General features: G+C 37.4%; 1 protein-coding gene across 1 annotated transcript; it reads right to left on the bottom strand.

Moving 5' to 3' along the window:
- Positions 1-8,302: 8,302 nt before the first annotated feature.
- Positions 8,303-9,692, bottom strand: LOC104438449. Its single transcript, XM_018871664.2, has 3 exons — positions 9,484-9,692; positions 9,206-9,264; positions 8,303-8,800 (listed from the first exon to the last, which is right to left on the bottom strand). The coding sequence occupies exons 1-3, from the start codon at positions 9,542-9,544 to the stop codon at positions 8,606-8,608; spliced, it is 315 nt and encodes a 104-aa protein (XP_018727209.2). The 5' UTR covers positions 9,545-9,692; the 3' UTR covers positions 8,303-8,605.
- Between the last annotated feature and the right edge of the window lie 8,753 nt (positions 9,693-18,445).

Here is an 18,445-nt window from a genome sequence, read left to right as displayed (position 1 = left end):
GTCACTCGCCCAGAACTTGCACGTTTTCCCTCTTTCGGTACACCCTTGTATTCAACTTAGTCTCCCATTCTCAACCATTAGTTGTGTTGAGGAGGCGAAGCATGAGAAGGAGGATAATCCAATTGAATCCCCTCCAAGTATTGAGTGTCGAACTCGTCGTTATGTGGAGGCACAGCACGAGAAGGAGCAGAATCCAAATAAATCCCCTTCGAGTTTTGGATGTCTGCTAGCTTTTCTGTTCAAAGGGAAAAAAGAGGGCCAAAAAGAATGGTCAACTCGATGGAGAGTGCAACGTTAAGTCAACCATTTTCTTAGGGAAGTGCCAATAACACACCGGAGCATAATCTGTATTTGCAGAAAATGAATTCTCCGACTCTACCGGCTTCAACTTGCGGCCTATATTTTCATAAAGGAGAAAATGTTATTGCTCTAAGTAAATAACATGCGCTGCACGAATTATTCAAATAAGTTGTTGGATCATTTAATGCGTGCATAAAAAAACATGGCTTTCCAAGTACCTCAGAATATCGACCCAAAAAAAAAAAAAAAAAGTACCTCAGAATGACGAGGAAAAAGAGAAGAAGAGATACTACTGACGAAGGCCTCATTTCGATGGTCTGAAATGGAGGGAAGCGGCAACCAGCGCTGTATTTGACAAGCTCTTAATCTCGTGAACGATATAGGGGATAATATAGAAGGTATTTGTGTATGTACACCGGGCAAGTTTATATATACTCTACAAGGCTTGTACATATTTATTTCAATTTGGGATTACTTTCCATTTCTTGAAACCATTCCAGATATTGAAGATGTCATTTTTAAGGCACAAAGATGCATTGTGGAAAACTAAGGATTTGTTACTCTATTTGCAAATACACGAGCAAGACTAGTCATTTACCTGTCTATTTTGTACTTTTACAATATATCCTATTGTTGACACCTAATTTTTGGTAACCTTAGGAAAATAAAAATAAAAATCACAAATAAAAAGAAAAAGAAAAATGGGGGAGATTGATTTGATTTATTATCCATGGAAATTTGAAATTCTGATGAATATTTGGATTTTGTTAAATACATAAGCAATTTAAAATTTAAGTGAATAAATGGTAAGAATTTTTACAAAATGAAATAAATCTGAGCAAAATCGAGCTGATTACGAAATTACGCTCCGATTTATAGCTTTGATTTAGTACGACAAAAGATGAAAACTCGGAAAATACCATACTAAGCGGCTGTCTGGAATCACTATAAAAGATTAATCACTATAAAAGAGAGCTGCATTTTTTCGTGACTAGAGGGGTCGAAGTCGAAAAAATTCGAGAGAGAAATTTCTGCAAGAAAAAAAGAATTCGCGAAGGAAAAGGGGAAATTGCGTCTTTTGTGGATTTTTGTATTTCTTTTGTTCTTTCTTCAAAGTCAAAGAAAAGAAAAGAGGGAAAGAGAGAAAAGATGTGAGGGCAGAGGGAGAAGTGACGTACAGCAGAGAGGGAAGAAAAAGGAAAATAAAAAGAAAAGGGGACTGTTCACCGTCTTCTTCGTGGAAGCCTCCCGTCGCCCCCTCCCTCTGTTCGCTGCTGCCCAGGCCGCCGGGGCCGAGCTCCTGCGCCGCCGGCCTCTTCGCGCCACTACCGTGCCAGCGCCACCCAACGCCGGCAGCCGAGCCACCAGCCCTCACCGCGTCTCGCCAGCGTTTCCTTTCGCGTGCTCGCCGCTGCCCCTGCACTGTCTATAATCAGCCCACCTTGACGCCCCAGTTTTCCTCCTGCTCTCGCCTGTTGCAGCCCCGACGCCCCAGCTGCTGCTGCTCACCCTCCGTTCGTCTGCGACGCAACCCACTGCAGCTCCACGGCCGCACCTCCGCCCGCGAGCCAGAACCCGAAGTCGCAGCGATCTGCGAGCTCGGCGCTTGAAGCCGTACCGCCGCTCGGAGCCCATCCCTCGCTGGTCACCACCGCGACGCCATCAACCTGCGTCTCCGCCACCGCTGCTTGCTGCTCCTGCTACACCCGCTTCGCCGCGATCAGCCCTCTGCACGCCGCCTGCACCTGAAATTGCTTGCTGCCGCTGTTCCTCACCGAAGCTTCGAGCTCTGCCGAGTAGCAGCCCGGTCGCCGTTTTCCTCCTCTGTCGCCGACGCAGCAGCGCCCGACTCCTCCGCACCCGACGACCGCGCTCCTGCCCTCGCTGACGCCGCGCCACTGCACCGCCTCCGCTCGTCCGCTTCACCGCCGCCGGAGCCCGACGCCGCCGCGCTTCCCGCCTGCCCTCCGCCGTGCTCCGCCCCTCACTGATCGGCGCCGGTGCTCCCTCTTTCCAAGTCCCCCTTTAGGTGGCTTTTGTTATTTGTATTTTTTTTTTTAATTTATTTCATGCCATTTTAGTTTTTTTTTTTATTTTCAATATTATTGTACAAGAATGTGATTTTCATTTTATGCATATTCTGACATTATCCGTAGGGATTTTGTCCAAATTATTGTAATTATTAATTTGATTCGTAAGATTTCGAATCAGATTTTTAATTATTTTGAACTCTTTGTCGTGATGTTAGGGTTAGAGTAATCGTTAATTTGACTTGTGAAACAACATGTTATTTTTTCAATTATTTCAATCATTTATTTGTTAAATATTATGACTAGTTTATTTGACATTTGCTTGTCTCAGAAAAACACTAAAAAATATAAAAATCAAACAATCAAAAAAATCAAATTTTACATTAAAGCGTGTCAATTTAGTAAATTAGACATATAGGTTTAGTAAATTAGAATTTTTTTTTAATGCACTTTTAGATAATTTTTGAAATAGGTTAGGGTTGGACTTAGATAATTTATTTTATATAAATAGGGTTTTAGATAATGTTTGCACATTTTAATTATCTCATTTTTCTAAAAAATAGTTTTCTAAAATAGGATAGAGTTTAAGTCAAATTAATCTGCAAAATAAATTAGAAAATTATTCCTTTTTTAGATTTTAATTAGGATTTGTATTAATTTCAAATTTCAATAAAAAATACAAAAAAATTAGGGGCAATGTTAATTAATTTGCATAATAGGATAATTTAACTAGAATTTGTTTATTAGTAAAATCAGGTCATGTAGTTAAAATGCATGTTTTATGAAAAATTTCTAATTTCAAGAAAACTCAAAAAATTGATTGATTGCTTTGTGTGATGCAATTTATTTATTTCTATATTTTATTTAAATGTTTAATAGTGGATGGGCATCCGTGTGGTCATCATAATTGCATGATAGTAATTTAGGATCAAATAAATCAACTGCCTACAAAAAGCATTTTCGAAAAAAAAAAATGGTATCGAAATTGTATTAGAGAAATCTAGTGTAACCAAGTGCTCATACCCATAGTCTATGGTTCGTATGTGTAAAATAATCCTTTCATTATTTGACTTAGGTGTCTAATTGAGCCCAAGCTAAATTTAAAGACTTAGAAGTTTATTAACCTAATCCTAGGTGGTGCATCCCGAAATTAGGTCATGACACCTATAGATATTCGACCCAAAAAAAAAAAAAAAAAATCTATCCTATAGATAGGGAAAAGCAATGGTTTTTGGGATATTTTCATGTATTAGAAAAAGTCCACGAAGATAACGGGTAATTTCCAAAGTCCACGAATAAATTTTCTTATATTCACCACTAATGAAACGATTGGGAGTCTAAGGTTTCGTTTTGGGAGCCACTTTCTGGAATGTCTTTAGGCCTCAAAAGGGCCTTGGCGGCTAGATATTAAGGTATTTGACAATTTTTCTTTTTTAGAACTTTTGAGAGATGCATTACATTTCCAAAGTCCTCCGAAAGGCTCCTAATCCAACACAAGTCCTGCCCCACCTTTTGGCTTTAATGCATTTTTTTTTTCCAATTATGCCCTTGCTAAACTCTCAGAATTTCAATTTTAAGCAAACTAATTTCACCTCAGGCAATGGCCGCTCAGGTCGCGCAACTTCAACATCACAAGTGGATTTTCTTTTTCTTATAAATTTATTTATCTAAAATATATACATGAAGTCCTTTACAAGTCCAGTTTGTTTCGAACAACATTCAAATAAAAAAAAATTCCCAAAATACTTTTCAAATACACTCAACAAGACACTATTTGTATTTCTAGAAAACCCTTTTACATTAATTCTTTAAATTTTTCCAAAAGCCGAACTAAATGCAACCTTAGTATTCTAGAGGTTTGGCTAAATAAGAAGTCTTTTATTAATGTATTTTTTTACGGATATGGAGGTTCATAACTATGAAATGCAAATCTCAATACAAAACCAATGAAATTACTTATTGTCTAATTTTATCTTTTTAAATCTTATTTTATTGTTATAGCCGCTTTAACTCCAATAGTTCATGTTATGAGCAGCTTTTATTCCGGTAATTGTACATGGTGTCCTCCCTAAGCTATCTGACTTCATAACGCGTGAGGAGTTTCCTCGAGCAGGGGCACACTTGGTAGCTCAAGTATAAGGCCAATTTATCTTATCCAACATTTGTCGACATGGTTTGAATGCGATAAGTCTGCATTTGTCTGAATAAAAAGCCAGCTAGTGTGTCTTGCCTCTAAGGGTGAACTACTTTTTATCCCACCCCGATTTAATTAAAATATTAAGAAATTAAAAGAAAAGATTATTGAGCAAATACTAACTATTAACACATAAATTTTGGCAATTTTTTAATCCCATTGTTTTATAAAAAATTAGAGATCAACCCAACTTTTAAATAAAATTATTGTTAAATTGCATTTGCATATCAGAACATTTTGATAATAAACCCATATGAATTGTATTCTAATTGGAGTGGAGCTAATGGACTTAAGCAATGAAAGTTTGAGCTTAATTGAATTATTTGTATAAAGCACGCAGGAGTACTGGATTTGACCAAGCCTATTGAATATCTCAATGGTCAAAAATTACATGCGAAGAGCTCGTGGGAGCAACTAAATTAAAAGAAATTACATTCTTGAACAAGTTTTGAACCAATAATATCAATATATTTGAAGATTTTAATCAAGGGAAAATAAGAAAGAGGAATACTTTAATTTCCTATCTTAAAAATATATTAGAGAAATGATTGGATGACGATCTTTAGTCTATTGTAAGAATAAATATCTATTACGCATCACAAAAAATTAAATTATAAATTATTATAAATTATTATTAGGCCCACTTCTTTAAAAATTTAGGTCTTACAACAAGTTATTATTTTCACAATAGCCCAAAAACTGCCATGTTAGTAAATTCCAATATATTACATAGCTCTTTGATTCAAATTAGGAGATGAGGTGGTTGGACATGGACTCCATATAGAGAAGAGAAAAACAATACAGGTGAAAGAGAGAAAGAGCTCCTTGCACATGCACCACCATGCTTCATATCAATCAGGCGCATCAGGCCGCCTTGTCCGATCATTACTCGTCAATAATCCTAATGCGCAGCAGCTGTTCCTCAATGTTTTTACGTTGCTCTCGCTATTGTGATCACTTTGATTTTCTTAGTTTTGCTTTTGCCACGCTTCAATGTTGTTGTCATCGTCACTGGTTGCTGCTCGGTCGATTTATGAAGTTCATGGCTTTGTTCACGGCCTTGTTGGTTGCCTTTCTGCCTATACCAGACCTTCCTGGCCTTGTCCCATTCGTCGTTGCTGGTCTAAGCTCGTCCCCCATGCCGTTGATGCCTGTCCTGCTTGCGATTGGTGTCCCCGTTTTTTATATCTAAATTTTAACGACCCATTCAGTTAGTCTTTTGCATAAAAAAATTAGGAGTTGATTATGATCCCTAACCAAAAATATTATCAATTTGTAAAACCATATAAATTCGCGAGTGATGTCTATATTTACAATTCACAAATTTAAAGTCTAATGGAAGAATTATCAAAAAAGTCTTAAACCTATTGTAATTGTGCCAATTCGGTCATAAACAATTTTTTTGTCACTTGAGTTCTAAAGCTTTTTTCATTTGTGTCAATTCAATTCATCTAGCCAACATGAAATCCTTTGAACCATATCGGCAATCCTTTGATCACTCATAGTAAAATGTCCTTTCAAGTGCATTTGGGATTTAGCAAGGCCGATTTAAGTGGTGATTAAGAACTAATTGTAGCTAAAGTCTTCCTCGCTCTTTCCTTTTGCACGATCCCATTCATTTTCATAAACATGCAAAATTCTGGATGTATTTCCACGTAAATGGAAGAGCAACGAAACAATTGCTGAAATGTTTTCTCTTTCATTAAATCATTGAGCTCGTTACAATGAAATTGTCACTCGCACAGAACTGGCATGAGCAGTAGTATTAGAGTCCAAATGAAGCCCCTACAAGTCTTTTTTTTTTTTTTTTTTTGGTAAAGAGCCCCTACAAGTCTTTGAGTGCCGCATCCATCACAACACTGGAGACCTAATGATTCCCCTCCAATTCTTGGGTGTTGCATCCATCACTGCGTACGGGAGGCGGAATTGTAGGCGGAGGATCAACAGGAGCATAATCCAAAATCCCCTCTGAGTCTAGAGTGTCCGCTTGCTTTTCTATTCAAAGAGAAAAAAGAGGGCCAAAAAGAATGGTCAACTCGATAGAGAGTGCAACATTATGTCAACATTTTTCTCAGGGAAGTGCGAATAACACACCGGAGCACCATCTGTCTTTGCAGAAAATGAATTCTCCGACTCTGCCGGCTTCAACTTGCGGCCTATATTTTCATAAAGGAGAAAACGTTATCACTTTAAGTAAATCACATGCACTGCAGGAATCATTCAAATAAGAAGTTGGATCACTTAATGTGTGCATAAAAAAACATGGCTTTCCAAGTACCTAAGAACAAAGAGGAATAAGAGAAGAAGAGATAGTGCTGATGAAGGCCTCATTTCAATGATCTGAAATGGAGGAAAGCTGTGACCAGCGCTGTATTTGACAAGCTCTTGATCTCGTGAACGATGTAGGGGATACTGTAAAAGGTGTTTGTGTATATACACCGGGCACGTTTATATATACTCTACAAGGCTTGTACATCTTTATTTCAGTTGGGATTACTTTCCATTTCTTGAAACGATCTACTTCCATTTCAGATATTGAAGATGTTATTTCCATTTTTTGAAATGATCTACTTTCATTTCAGATATTGAAGATGTTATTTTTAAGGCACAAAGAAGTATAAGTTTGTGGAAAACTAATCATTTACCTGCCTATCCCTTGCTTCTTCAAACAATCCTTTAGATAAGCAAAGCAATTAATGGACTGTGATTTTGGCTCTCATTAGCATTGAATTTGCGTTGCCACACATTTGATTGAGCCAAATATCTTTTTAGTTATAATTCCATGTTAAAGAGTGCCTCAAAACACTTGTTAGAAAGACACATAAGAAGAGTACAGATTTCAATACTTTGTTTCTCTCGTATTGTATAATTAGCATTGAAAGTTCAAGCATAGCATTTGAAAATGCTTGTTAACAAATGACAAAAGCCTTTTCTCAGTTAGTTTTTGGGTGACTTATGTCAAGAATATAATCTTATTGTTTGATCTAGTTCAGACACATGCCAGAGTTATGACCAAAATTGTTTTGCCAATTTTGTTCGATGACACTTATGTGCGTATAAGTTGCTGGTGCAATTCTTATGTCCATGTGTGGCACCAGTTCCGAGGACGCTTTTGAGTTAGTTTTAGACTATTTGTGCGACCAGGTAATTAGCTATTGTGATTCCGATCCACCATGAGCAAGAATTGTGAAATGTACTCAACAACATGAACATTGTTGATCAAATTTATATCACTATAGCATTAAAATATCACTTCTTAAAGTTCTAAGGACGAAAAAAAATCATATATATATATGTACAAATTTTCTTGTTGAAAAATCATTTAGCAGTGTCCTTGATAACCCCACTCAAAATGATCCTAATTTTGGCACAAGATACTGCCACATCGCAATTTACAAGTACAGTAGCCACGGGGCAATATCATAATTATTTATAACTTACTTCATAATCAAATGAGGTCAAACAATGAAGTTACAGATCGCTCACTGATGGAGGACTGCCGGTAGCAGGAATCAAATCTAGGCATGGTCCATAAGTAGGGTACGTTTCTTTCGCAAAAAATAAATGGCTCAAAAAGTTTTTTCTTTAAAATGATCACTTACATCACTTAGAAAAAATGAATGAACAAAAAATATTTATAAATAGGGTACATTCCCTTAAAATGATCTCTCTCTCATGCATAATCACTGGAATTGATTGCTAGTTGAAATTTCAGCTACATGCCAACTAGAATACCAAGTAATTCCAACGAAGTTTAGTCAAAAAAAAGGAAAGAAGAAAGTTCTCATTATTCATATCCACGAAAACACACCTAGAAAAACCAAAACTGATGGATTATCTTAAAAAATTCAAAAAAAAAAAAAAATACAGTTATTACACAAAAATAAAGTTCTTCATGTACAGGATCCTGCCTACTCCTAAATCCTAAAAAAACTGCAGAATTTCTGCAACACTGTCCAACCCCAATTTCGTTGCCTCCTCGTTGTCCTAAAATCTTTTTCCTCAATTTTCTCCTCTTCTTGTTCCCCTAAAGTATTGCACGACCATGTTTATATTATAGATGTGTATAAAGTGCTGTTGCTCAGTTGTGTATTGGTGGCTTTCTCTTTGCCGGAGAGTAGTCCATCCCAGCAATGTCCATGATGTCCGGATAATGCTCCGAAGCAGAAGGTGAATTGACTGAGAAGTTTTCTTTCCCCCTACCAAGTTGGCCACTATTACTTCTTTCGCCCTCCAATGTTGACTTGGCCTCACTGTCTCCTTGGGTTATTTCCTCCTGTAAATTGGACATATGCAAAATCGTTTCAGCAACCACAGAAGAAGACCAAACGGTAATGTTATTCGCAATTATCATTGTTACATTCACTATTAACAAGGATAGAAGAGTTTTGCATCAAAAGCTCGAACGGAGGGTTAACATAAAACGTCGAAAATGACACCCATTATTATACACACTTACGCTATTCGTCAGATGAGTACTATAAGCATACAAAATCATGTACGAGTCGATGTGTAAGAAGGATTGAGACCAATAAAAGTGAAGTCCTTATGAACGGTACAGAAAGACGAGATAACCCAACTCTATGTACTATCTTAAAAGTCAAATGTGCATCCGATTGCTCAAAAGTTTGAGCTCTCGAAGAATATTGAAGGCTACATCGTGTGTTGAGGAACAACTAACCTTTGAGTTTGGAGCCTTGGTAGTAGGAGTGGTTGCAGTAAGGAGCTTCCTGGTTTTGCCTGCATCAAATGAAGCATGAAGAATCAGCACAAGAGTTCATCGAAATGTGCAGAAAAGGAAAAAGAAAAATCTAAATGGAGTTGCTTCATTTATGCATTCATATCCGTGTTCGTCAAAAGAAAGAAAAGAGGGAAATACGCTGATTTATTCAAGAAAAATGAAATAAATTTGCATGAGATATGACGTCAATCTTTAGCGCACATAGAAGAATCAGTTACCTTCTGTCTGAGAAATAAGAAGCATCAGAAGCAGAAGATGGGCTGCCAAATGGGTCTTCATCTGTGGATGAATTCTGTATGAAGGAATATAAAAATGAAAAGAGGGGAAGAACACACTGAGAAATATCACAATCCTTCGGCTAGAAAGCGAATACTGGAGCCTCTCTCTCTCTCTCTCTCTCTCTCTCTCTCTCAAAGCTTGACCTATTAAACAGTTTGAGAGTGCGTTGATGAGATGACAAGAATGCTAACTTGCTTTACTTATATATGTGTGTGTATGTGGTTTTCAGGACCCACATGTAGGTTTCCCAACATTTGGTTGTGGTGTGATTTTTTCAAGCATTTTGTCTGTTTTCCTTTTCTTTTTCCTTCCAAAAGTGCCACTACAGTTGTACCTCATCCCGTGCTTTAAGTGAAAAAAATATATTTTAATCTGTTTCTAAAAGCTTAATTTTTTTTAGGAACAATTTATTTAATATGGTATTAGAGCATAAGTTATGGATGGTCCATTTCAATTTTCTTATGCATGCTTTTGTGTTTTCAATTATCTCGTCAACGTGATTACATCCACATCTTATCTTGCACATGTAAGGGACTTGCTTACATGCAGGGGATAGTGTTAAGTGAAAAGCTACATATACTATTGGGTTAAATTCCTAACATCGTAGACTTTTGGAAAAAAAGATCTATCTTATAATACTACGAGAGCAAATTATTACTGGTATATTGGATACTGATTCAAAACTTTCAACTCATATTGTAGTTTTGAAAAAAGAAGTTTTTAATCATGAGTTTAGGAAGATAATACTGATGGTGCCAGGATTATTTGGATATTTTGTTAGAATTTGCCTACTAAATAGTTTGCGAATTCTCACGGGATAATTCAAAATTTTGTATAACATGATTAAAATTTTCTTTTCCGATTAACTCTATTACCATCACGTTTCTGTTTCGGGAGATTGCTGATTTTTCAATGAAAAAGCTGTGCTTTATTACTAGATGGTGGGGAGAGCCCATAGTCTTAAATCATAGAAAAACAACGAAACTTTATGGAAATGACATGTGATTGGAACTTGCCCCACTCTTTTTGGGTATGATGAGGACTTTGAGAATCATGTCTCTTAGATTTGTCTATAGACTATATGCACCCCTGTTTTTTAATCGATGTACTCTCCAATGGCAGCGAGCCCCACATAGGGAAAATTTATTGTTCTTGTCCTTATTTTTCTCTTTTATGTGTACATCAAGGGATTTGCCAAGAACCCACCATTTTAATTTGGAGCTATGTCTTGTAACAAAATCTGAAAAATGGAGCGTCCCTCCTTTTTGGCTACTAGTTCCCCAAAATTCTAATTATATGTGATAAATCATATCATATAGGCATGTAAGTGTACACATCACATCCCATTTGAAGTGATTAGTCAGACCAGGGAGGATGGACGGAATGGGTGCTGTCTCCTAGTAATGGCATTGCTGTACAAGTTGTGGCAGGCGGGCAAGAGATGGGACACCATGATGGGTTAGGGTTTTCAGCAATTAGATTTTATCCATCTTTATAAGTAATGCAATTACTATTGATCTTGTAACGAGTTGATGTGCTGCCCATTTAAGAAACATAAATAGCGAATTTGTTAATATATCCGATGTCCCAAATCCTAGATTAGAAATCATTGAGGTCTTGAGGATTCGATATTTCTATCAATTTCTTACCTCTTATTGCCTTTTCAAAACTTGGAAAGTGATTAGTGAGTGTTTTTTTTAAAGGATATGCGGGTTGTTCTTGTATCTTATTCTACTACGAGAAAATATATTATGAATCAATTAGATTGTTGATATGGATAGACAAACTAATATACTTATGATACAACAACTATGTATTATCATAGTAAATAAGAAATTTGTTTTGTAGTTCGACATTATACTAAGTCTAGATGATGACAGATGGTTTGCACCTTAAAAGGATAAGCTGCGACAAACCCTCAAGCAAATGCCCCTTACTTATGCCCTCTTTCTGCAATTACACAGAACTCCAAAGCTGTTATGGGGATCATCCATGCATCGGATTCATTTGATGAAGTTGGAATTATCGTCGAGTTGCACTTGTCTGTCTTGCTGCACTAATGTCTTCAAACAATGTTTGACAAGACATAATACAGAGCTCTCCAGATGGGTGGTGTAGCTTCCTCGAAGTCGTGACGGGACCTCGTAGGAGCATGATTTCATGTACACCATCGCATCCAATAACAGAACTCCATTTTCAAAGACCAAATGATTATGATGGATTGCAGGGATAATAGAGAATGTCCTCCGAAATAATCTGATTTATGCCGACCATGAAAATGAAAAACTTATGTCTGATGAACAACAACATAATCTCCACATAGAATTTTAAATTTTTGGGCAGTATGGACAATATAACATTTTAAGAAATTGTTTTTTTTTTTTTGTTCTGACAAAAACCCAAAAGGAGAGAAGAAAACTCTCGTGGCAACTTGCGGAGCCGCATGTGGAGATAACGTGATGGCCAAGAAAATTTGCAGATGCGCTGCCGCAGAGGCAGTTGCTGCAATTGACTTGGATCATCAAATGATGGAGAGCGGGAGACATCGTGGGCCGCCGCCACGTGTCCGGTGCCAAGGGGGCAATAAATGTGACGTCGACGCCACCGTTTTGGGCCCCAGACGTGCCAGTGGCTGACGTGGCATCTCTCTTGCCCCTCATTGGCCCCGGGGGACTCATCCTTAAAGGTTAAAGGAGGGAGCATTTCATTTAAATCGTCGGTCCATCATTTTTAAAAGTTGAAATTCACGTTATTTGGAATAATTACCAAAACAATTGTAAATGTATTGTATGGATTGTTAGGATTCGACACAAAACAACAAGAAAATAGAGAATAAAAGCGAGAAAAAAAAATTGAAACATGAAGTTTTTATCCCGATTGATCTTTAAGTTAGAGTTACGTCCAACAAAGAATTCAATTCTAATTAATTGTTCATACCTCTATGTTACATTCATCAATTATAAGAGGAAAAGATTATATATATATATATATATATAAGTAATTATTCATGAACTTAAGCTCAAAAAACCAATAAAATATGAGTTCAAGCTATAAAAGCTCTTTGGCGGCCCCACTACCCATGTTGGGGCGACTCTCTAACCACTCGCTTGCTCACTATAGAGCGAGACCCCTACACCTTTCTATTGATGAAATGTATAAACTACACCCCAAGACGGATGTTAATGTAGCAATGAAAATTTCTATGAAATTCTAATATAATCCTATCAGCCAATTACGATTGAAAATTGCTAACGTGGTGTCATTAAGTTATTTTCGGTCATTCTCCGTGGCACGTCGATTTGGACAATTTTACTTGAAAAAAGTTCTATGTGGATCATATTGTCAGCAATTCTTGATAGCAATTGGTCAAGAGACTACATGGGAATCTCGCTCTAAGGTTTGGAATTGTATCAATGAAATTGAAAATTTTAAAACGGAATCAGTATCTTTCCAGTTTGTTCAGGGCCGAATCAGGTAGCTACTACCCTTGTTAAGTCCATGTGCCACTACTCCCTTCAACTATGAGAAGCATTCAAACCGGCCACGTGGGTGCCGCCGCTTCACGAGGCGTGTCCTCTCTTTGCCCGGCAGGAAGGCCATCCCCGTGGGACCCGCAGCGTCCGACCTCTCGTTGACTGATTTTTCAGTTTTATTTTTTATTTTTGGATTTTCCAAATTTTCAGTTTTCCTTTTCCCCCGCCACTTTCCAACCTCTTCTTTCCTTTTCTATTTTTAAAATTAAAGCTCCTTATAATAAAGTGAAATTATAAGCTGTGAGTATAGTGACGTGTTCGTCATTCACACCTTTATTTTAGTAGTACTTGTTTAGGTGTGCAAGATTATAGGAGCTCACGCTAAATTGAGATTTCTATAATTATATTGTATTTTTATTGGGATCCCATTTTGGCGTCAGCGAGAATAATCCAAATTTAGGAAAAATAAAGTATTGCATGAAATAATATCAAGCAATTTGGGTCCTTTTGGGAAAAATGAAAAGAGTAATTTCAAGAAGCTGTAATTTTGATTCAAAAAATTATTTGGTTGGCACTTGATGGTTTTATGACGCTCATTTAAATATATCTCAAATCTTATTTCGTCGTGATGTAAATCAATCTTACACATCAATCTTTTGTGCCCTTTACATTACTCTAAGATGAAAAGATAAATTTAATGAACGATCAAACATTTCGACTCAACTACATTTTATGCATATGGATAACTAAGGCTCCATTTACGAGGAGCAATTAATAAGTGTTTAATTTGCTTTTAAAGATCAACTTATATGGATAGGAGCGTTCAGAGAAGTTTAGCAGAGACATGATGCTGCGTAAGATAGCCAACAATAATTGGACCGCCATGTGGGGGTCTGTTTATTAATGTTTATCTTTCTTTGTTTTTCTATTCTTTTGTTCCTTGGGACCAAAATAATATAAATCCATTTGGTAATATCAACTAAGTCTTCTATTCCCCAAAATAGAAAAGTGGTCGAAGAAAAGATTTAGAATAGAAATAAGAGTAGAAAAAAGTAGCTTAATATTCCCGATAACAATTTCTAGAAATAAGTCCTTTTTTTTTCCTTTTTCTTTTTTTCGTCTTGCTTGCCACTTGTGGCCGCCCACCATTGTCTCTATTCCGAGAATAGAAACTTTGTATACTTACCAAACGCATTCTTTTACTTAAAAATTGTTTCAAAGAATAGAAATAGAAAAAGACTATTTCTGAAAAAGAAATTATTCCTAGGAACAAAAGCGTTACCAAACAGACCTTTAATGATTTTCAGTGAAAATTGGCTAGAATAATCATATTGGAATGTTGCGCAAAGGTTTATAATTAAATTGACTAAATTGAAAAATTTAGAACTGAATTGTTAAGTAATCATCGAGAACGAAACAATATGCTTAAGATATAGGCCACTGAACGCATTTACAAATGGCTAGAAAGGGGTCGACCTATGAACTAGATATTTATCATTTGTGCGCAATTTCATTGACCCATGCGCGACAAAAACAAGATTAAATCGATCAGCTCGAACGGACACTTAACTATGTGCCGTGTGCTTGTCTCATTGATGGATCATGTCGAGAGTTGCCGGCCCTCGGTGTTCGGATACAAAGTTGCTGCTTCGTGTTCTTTCAATTGAAAGGTCGGTCTAGGAAGATTGTCCCCGGGCCATGTGCGATGCCATAATTGAATCCTTTCCCTCCGAGCGAGGGAACACAAGAAAAAAGAGCGGCGAAGCTTCTGCTGATTGCAGAAGAGGTGGCAGCATCAGCATTTAAGCCGGGGGTCTGGGTAAAGAGTACGACCTGATTTTGATTTCTGGGCTTTATTTTTACATCGGCCGACAAGGAGACACCGGGTGTTCTTCCAAGTTCTTCGTTCAACTTCCATATTTTGGACCACTTCAGGCACCAAGCCCTTCTCTTTCTCTGCTCCCGATGCATGCATGTTTCGCGACTCTTGTCTGGTCACACCATTACGACGATGACTCCTTTGTTTTTACTGCATCTGGGAAATGCGTTGAACGATCTGCCTGATGTCTGCCGAATCCGATAGGTTGAGATCTGTAGAAACTTGGGTTCTGATGCCTAGCTAGTACGTACTACCATCACCGCCCTCTTTTCCCGGCTAAAATCTGTATCGTTTGGTTCCATTAGCTAGGAATACACGAAGTGGCCGCATTCCAAGCAATCAAGATCCATGAAATAGGAAGTAACTTCAGTTGTTTGGACCGATTAAGAACTTTGACTAGGTATCACATGCCATTAGACCGGTTTTTTAGGGTTGATTCCTCATCTGGCCCTCGGGTCGAGCGCTAGGATCCGGAGTCTGGCCATTTAGGTCTCGAATCCGGGCACCTAGGATCTGGGGTTTGGCTTTTGAAGAGACTTTGGATCCGAACGCTGGGGTCCCAACTCATAGCGCCGGCTGATGGGGATTTGGAATCCCAACAGGTATTCTTAGATAATCTCATTCCACATTTTCAGAGGAATCCTGTACCATATAAGTAATATAATTGCAAGTTTAGGCATCATTCTGAACATGAAAATCAAGGTGAGTAATCCAATTCCGCAATGAAACAAATGAAGTTTTGTTTAATAGAGAGACACACTCTAAATAAAGGGAAAAGTACCCAAGAAAAGTCCTAAATATATTGCATTTATATCAATTCAGTTATAAATATTTTAATTATGTTGATTTAGTCATAAATATTTTTACGTTTTGGCAATTAAGTCTCTCTGGCCATGATGTGGATGTTGTTTAATTTTATGTGACATGACTGATGCTAATATTAACATTTTTAAATATATATATTTTATTTTTCATTAATATTTTGATTTTTGATTTTATTTTATTTTCTTTACTTATATATTTTTATATATATAGGATTGAGAGCCAGCAAGGGTCAGCGATTCTCACAAGCACTAGGGGAGGGCATCACGGCCCTCACTTGGTGCCCTCACCAACCACAACAAGGGCTATGATGCCCTGGGTTGCCAAAGTGGGGGCTCGCGGCCCCTTGCCTAGATCTGGCATGGGCGTCGCAACCCTCACTCGATCTAGGCCAAGTGAGGATGTCATGGCTTCGCTTGATCTGACCAAAGCCGTGATGCTCAGATCCAGTGACCCCCCTTAATCCAATGTGAAAAAAATAAAAGAAAAAGAAAACAATTATGTAAAAGGTCCAAATAAATATTGAAAAATTATTATAAAAAAGTCAACATCAGCATCAGCCATAACATAGGATAAATAGTGTCTACATTAGTGATTCTAGCCTAAATCGGTTGGATGGACTTAATTGAAAAAATATAAAAATATTTATGATTAAATTAGTATATTGAAAGATATGGAGTTGGATTGATACAAGAACAATAGATTTAGAATTTTTTTTTTAATACTTTTCCCCCAAATAGACGTAGGGGCGAGCATTTCATAGTACATTTAGAATGCTACCTCGGCTTTTAGAAACGTGTAAATGTCCCATAAGAAGAGTTCGGGAGGCCCTACTCAAAGACGAAGCTAGTCAAAGCTTATTTTGATGGAGCAATCAAGCATGCTTTTGCAATTTTTTTTTAATCAAAAGAATAAAGAGTTCCTTTTTCTCTCTCCATCTATCATTGAAAGAATGGAGGAATTCCATGAATTCCTCCAAGGCCATCGATCTGATTGTTAAATAGCATGCATGGACATCACTCATATTCATATTTAATTATGTTCGTACGTGGGTGATATTTATAACTTGTTATTAATTAATCAAAGGCACGTTTGCAAGGAAAAATACTTTGTTTATGCCCCCATGATTTAATTTTTCTGCTCCGTTGTCGTTTGTGCTTATTAAAAAAGCACATTTATGGAGCGAGAAGACATGATGAGTGACGGTAGACTGAAATTTCAAAGTCCGAATACATTCAATTTATTCTCTATTGAATGTTCTGAACAGTGAGGACATGGTTAAGTAACGTTGGCCCCATCCTTTAGGAAAATGACTCTGCAGCTTCCGATACACGCCAAACGCATGAAGTTGAAAATGCTTTCGGGTCACCTTGATGCAGAGCTTGGGAAATTTCGCTGCGATAGTGAGTGCGAGATTAGGTAAAAAAAAACATAGGAGAAGACGCGCAAAACTCGGACGATTGTATGTCGCGCCTTGCGAAGTCGATACAAACCGACGTCTCCGAATGACTGTGGTTCATGTCGAAAAGGTTGTCGGAAATTAATATGCGACTAACACCGGCCGTCCTCGATTATTTTATAAGGGATTACTGGGTTAATTGAATGACCACCAGTACTGAAGATGTTCATGCATATCTTCAAATCATTGGTTCATTACATTTTGTTATGCAACACTGAATATTTATACTTACATTGTATTTTGCATACATGGATTACATGTATCTTATATCTTAATATCGACCAACACAAAGCTTGATAGAAAGAAAAATGCTTCAAGTTTTGCGGACTAGATAGCATACAAATGAAACAATTATGTCAAATTGGTAAGGATGAGTGAAGATGTATGGTTACATAGTTCGCTCAATATAACATACGTTCTTGAGGAGAGATTATTGGAATTCATCAATACAATAGAGATTAAACACACTCAAACCTCTAAAACCCTTCATCTCTAAATGCTCAACACGCTCTTGCAGTTACTTCTTCAGTGTAAAAGAATGTGCATAGACATAAGCTCTCAAATTTCAAACCCTAGAAAAAAAGAAGAAAAAAGCTTTAGGACCCGTCAAATAATATTTCAGATGATCCGAACAGTGTACGCATTGGGTCCGGCTCCATGCTTTGGATCCGACAATCCTTTGCAGCCCCATCTTTTTTCTAGTATTGACTGGTGTGTGATTTCTTTGCTTCCAAAAACACGGGTGGCGACCCATGAAAATCTCAAAAGGGTTTATAATTTTAAGGACGAAAGTTGTAACGTATGATGAAGAAACAATCTCTATACATGGATAAAGAAGGTAAGACAAATTGAACTCCTTATCTCTTGACTCGTTATCATATAAAATATCGTGAAATCCACTTTAAGTTTAGCCGATCTATGAAATTTTGCAGAGCAACCATCAACAATTTTAGGTACATTGTGGGCAATATCCAAGACATACCATTCATCAACTAATAATCACCTCACAGCTGGTTGAACATAACTAAGAATCCAGCATGAAACACCGAAGCAAAGTAACATGCTGTGTATCGGAGAGAGGGAGAGAGAGAGAGGGAGGGATGATTCATGAAGCTGTTTTCGTGGTCTTGGTCAACCGGGAGTAGGAACCCATCTGTTTCGCCAGAAGCAAACAGAAGACAGGAACCATATGGCCATATCGAGCCTTGCACTGACAGTTGAAATTTGTATGATCTTGTCTTCCGTGTTTTTGGATTGTGGGGTTAATG

This window comes from Eucalyptus grandis, chromosome 3 (genome assembly GCF_016545825.1).
Source record: "Eucalyptus grandis isolate ANBG69807.140 chromosome 3, ASM1654582v1, whole genome shotgun sequence".
Lineage (NCBI taxonomy): Eukaryota > Viridiplantae > Streptophyta > Magnoliopsida > Myrtales > Myrtaceae > Eucalyptus > Eucalyptus grandis.
The sequence above is the reverse complement of the archived record's forward strand: the minus strand, read 5'-3'. Positions and strand labels throughout refer to the sequence as shown.

Excerpts from the sequence above, each read along its gene's own strand:
- LOC104438449 (XM_018871664.2), bottom strand. The coding sequence starts at position 9,544 with ATGAAGACCCATTTGGCAGCCCATCTTCTGCTTCTGATGCTTCTTATT. Across the intron at positions 9,265-9,483 it reads TCTTATTTCTCAGACAGAAG|GCAAAACCAGGAAGCTCCTT; the intron begins GTAACTGATTCT and ends CATTTGATGCAG. Across the intron at positions 8,801-9,205 it reads CCAAGGCTCCAAACTCAAAG|GAGGAAATAACCCAAGGAGA; the intron begins GTTAGTTGTTCC and ends TCCAATTTACAG.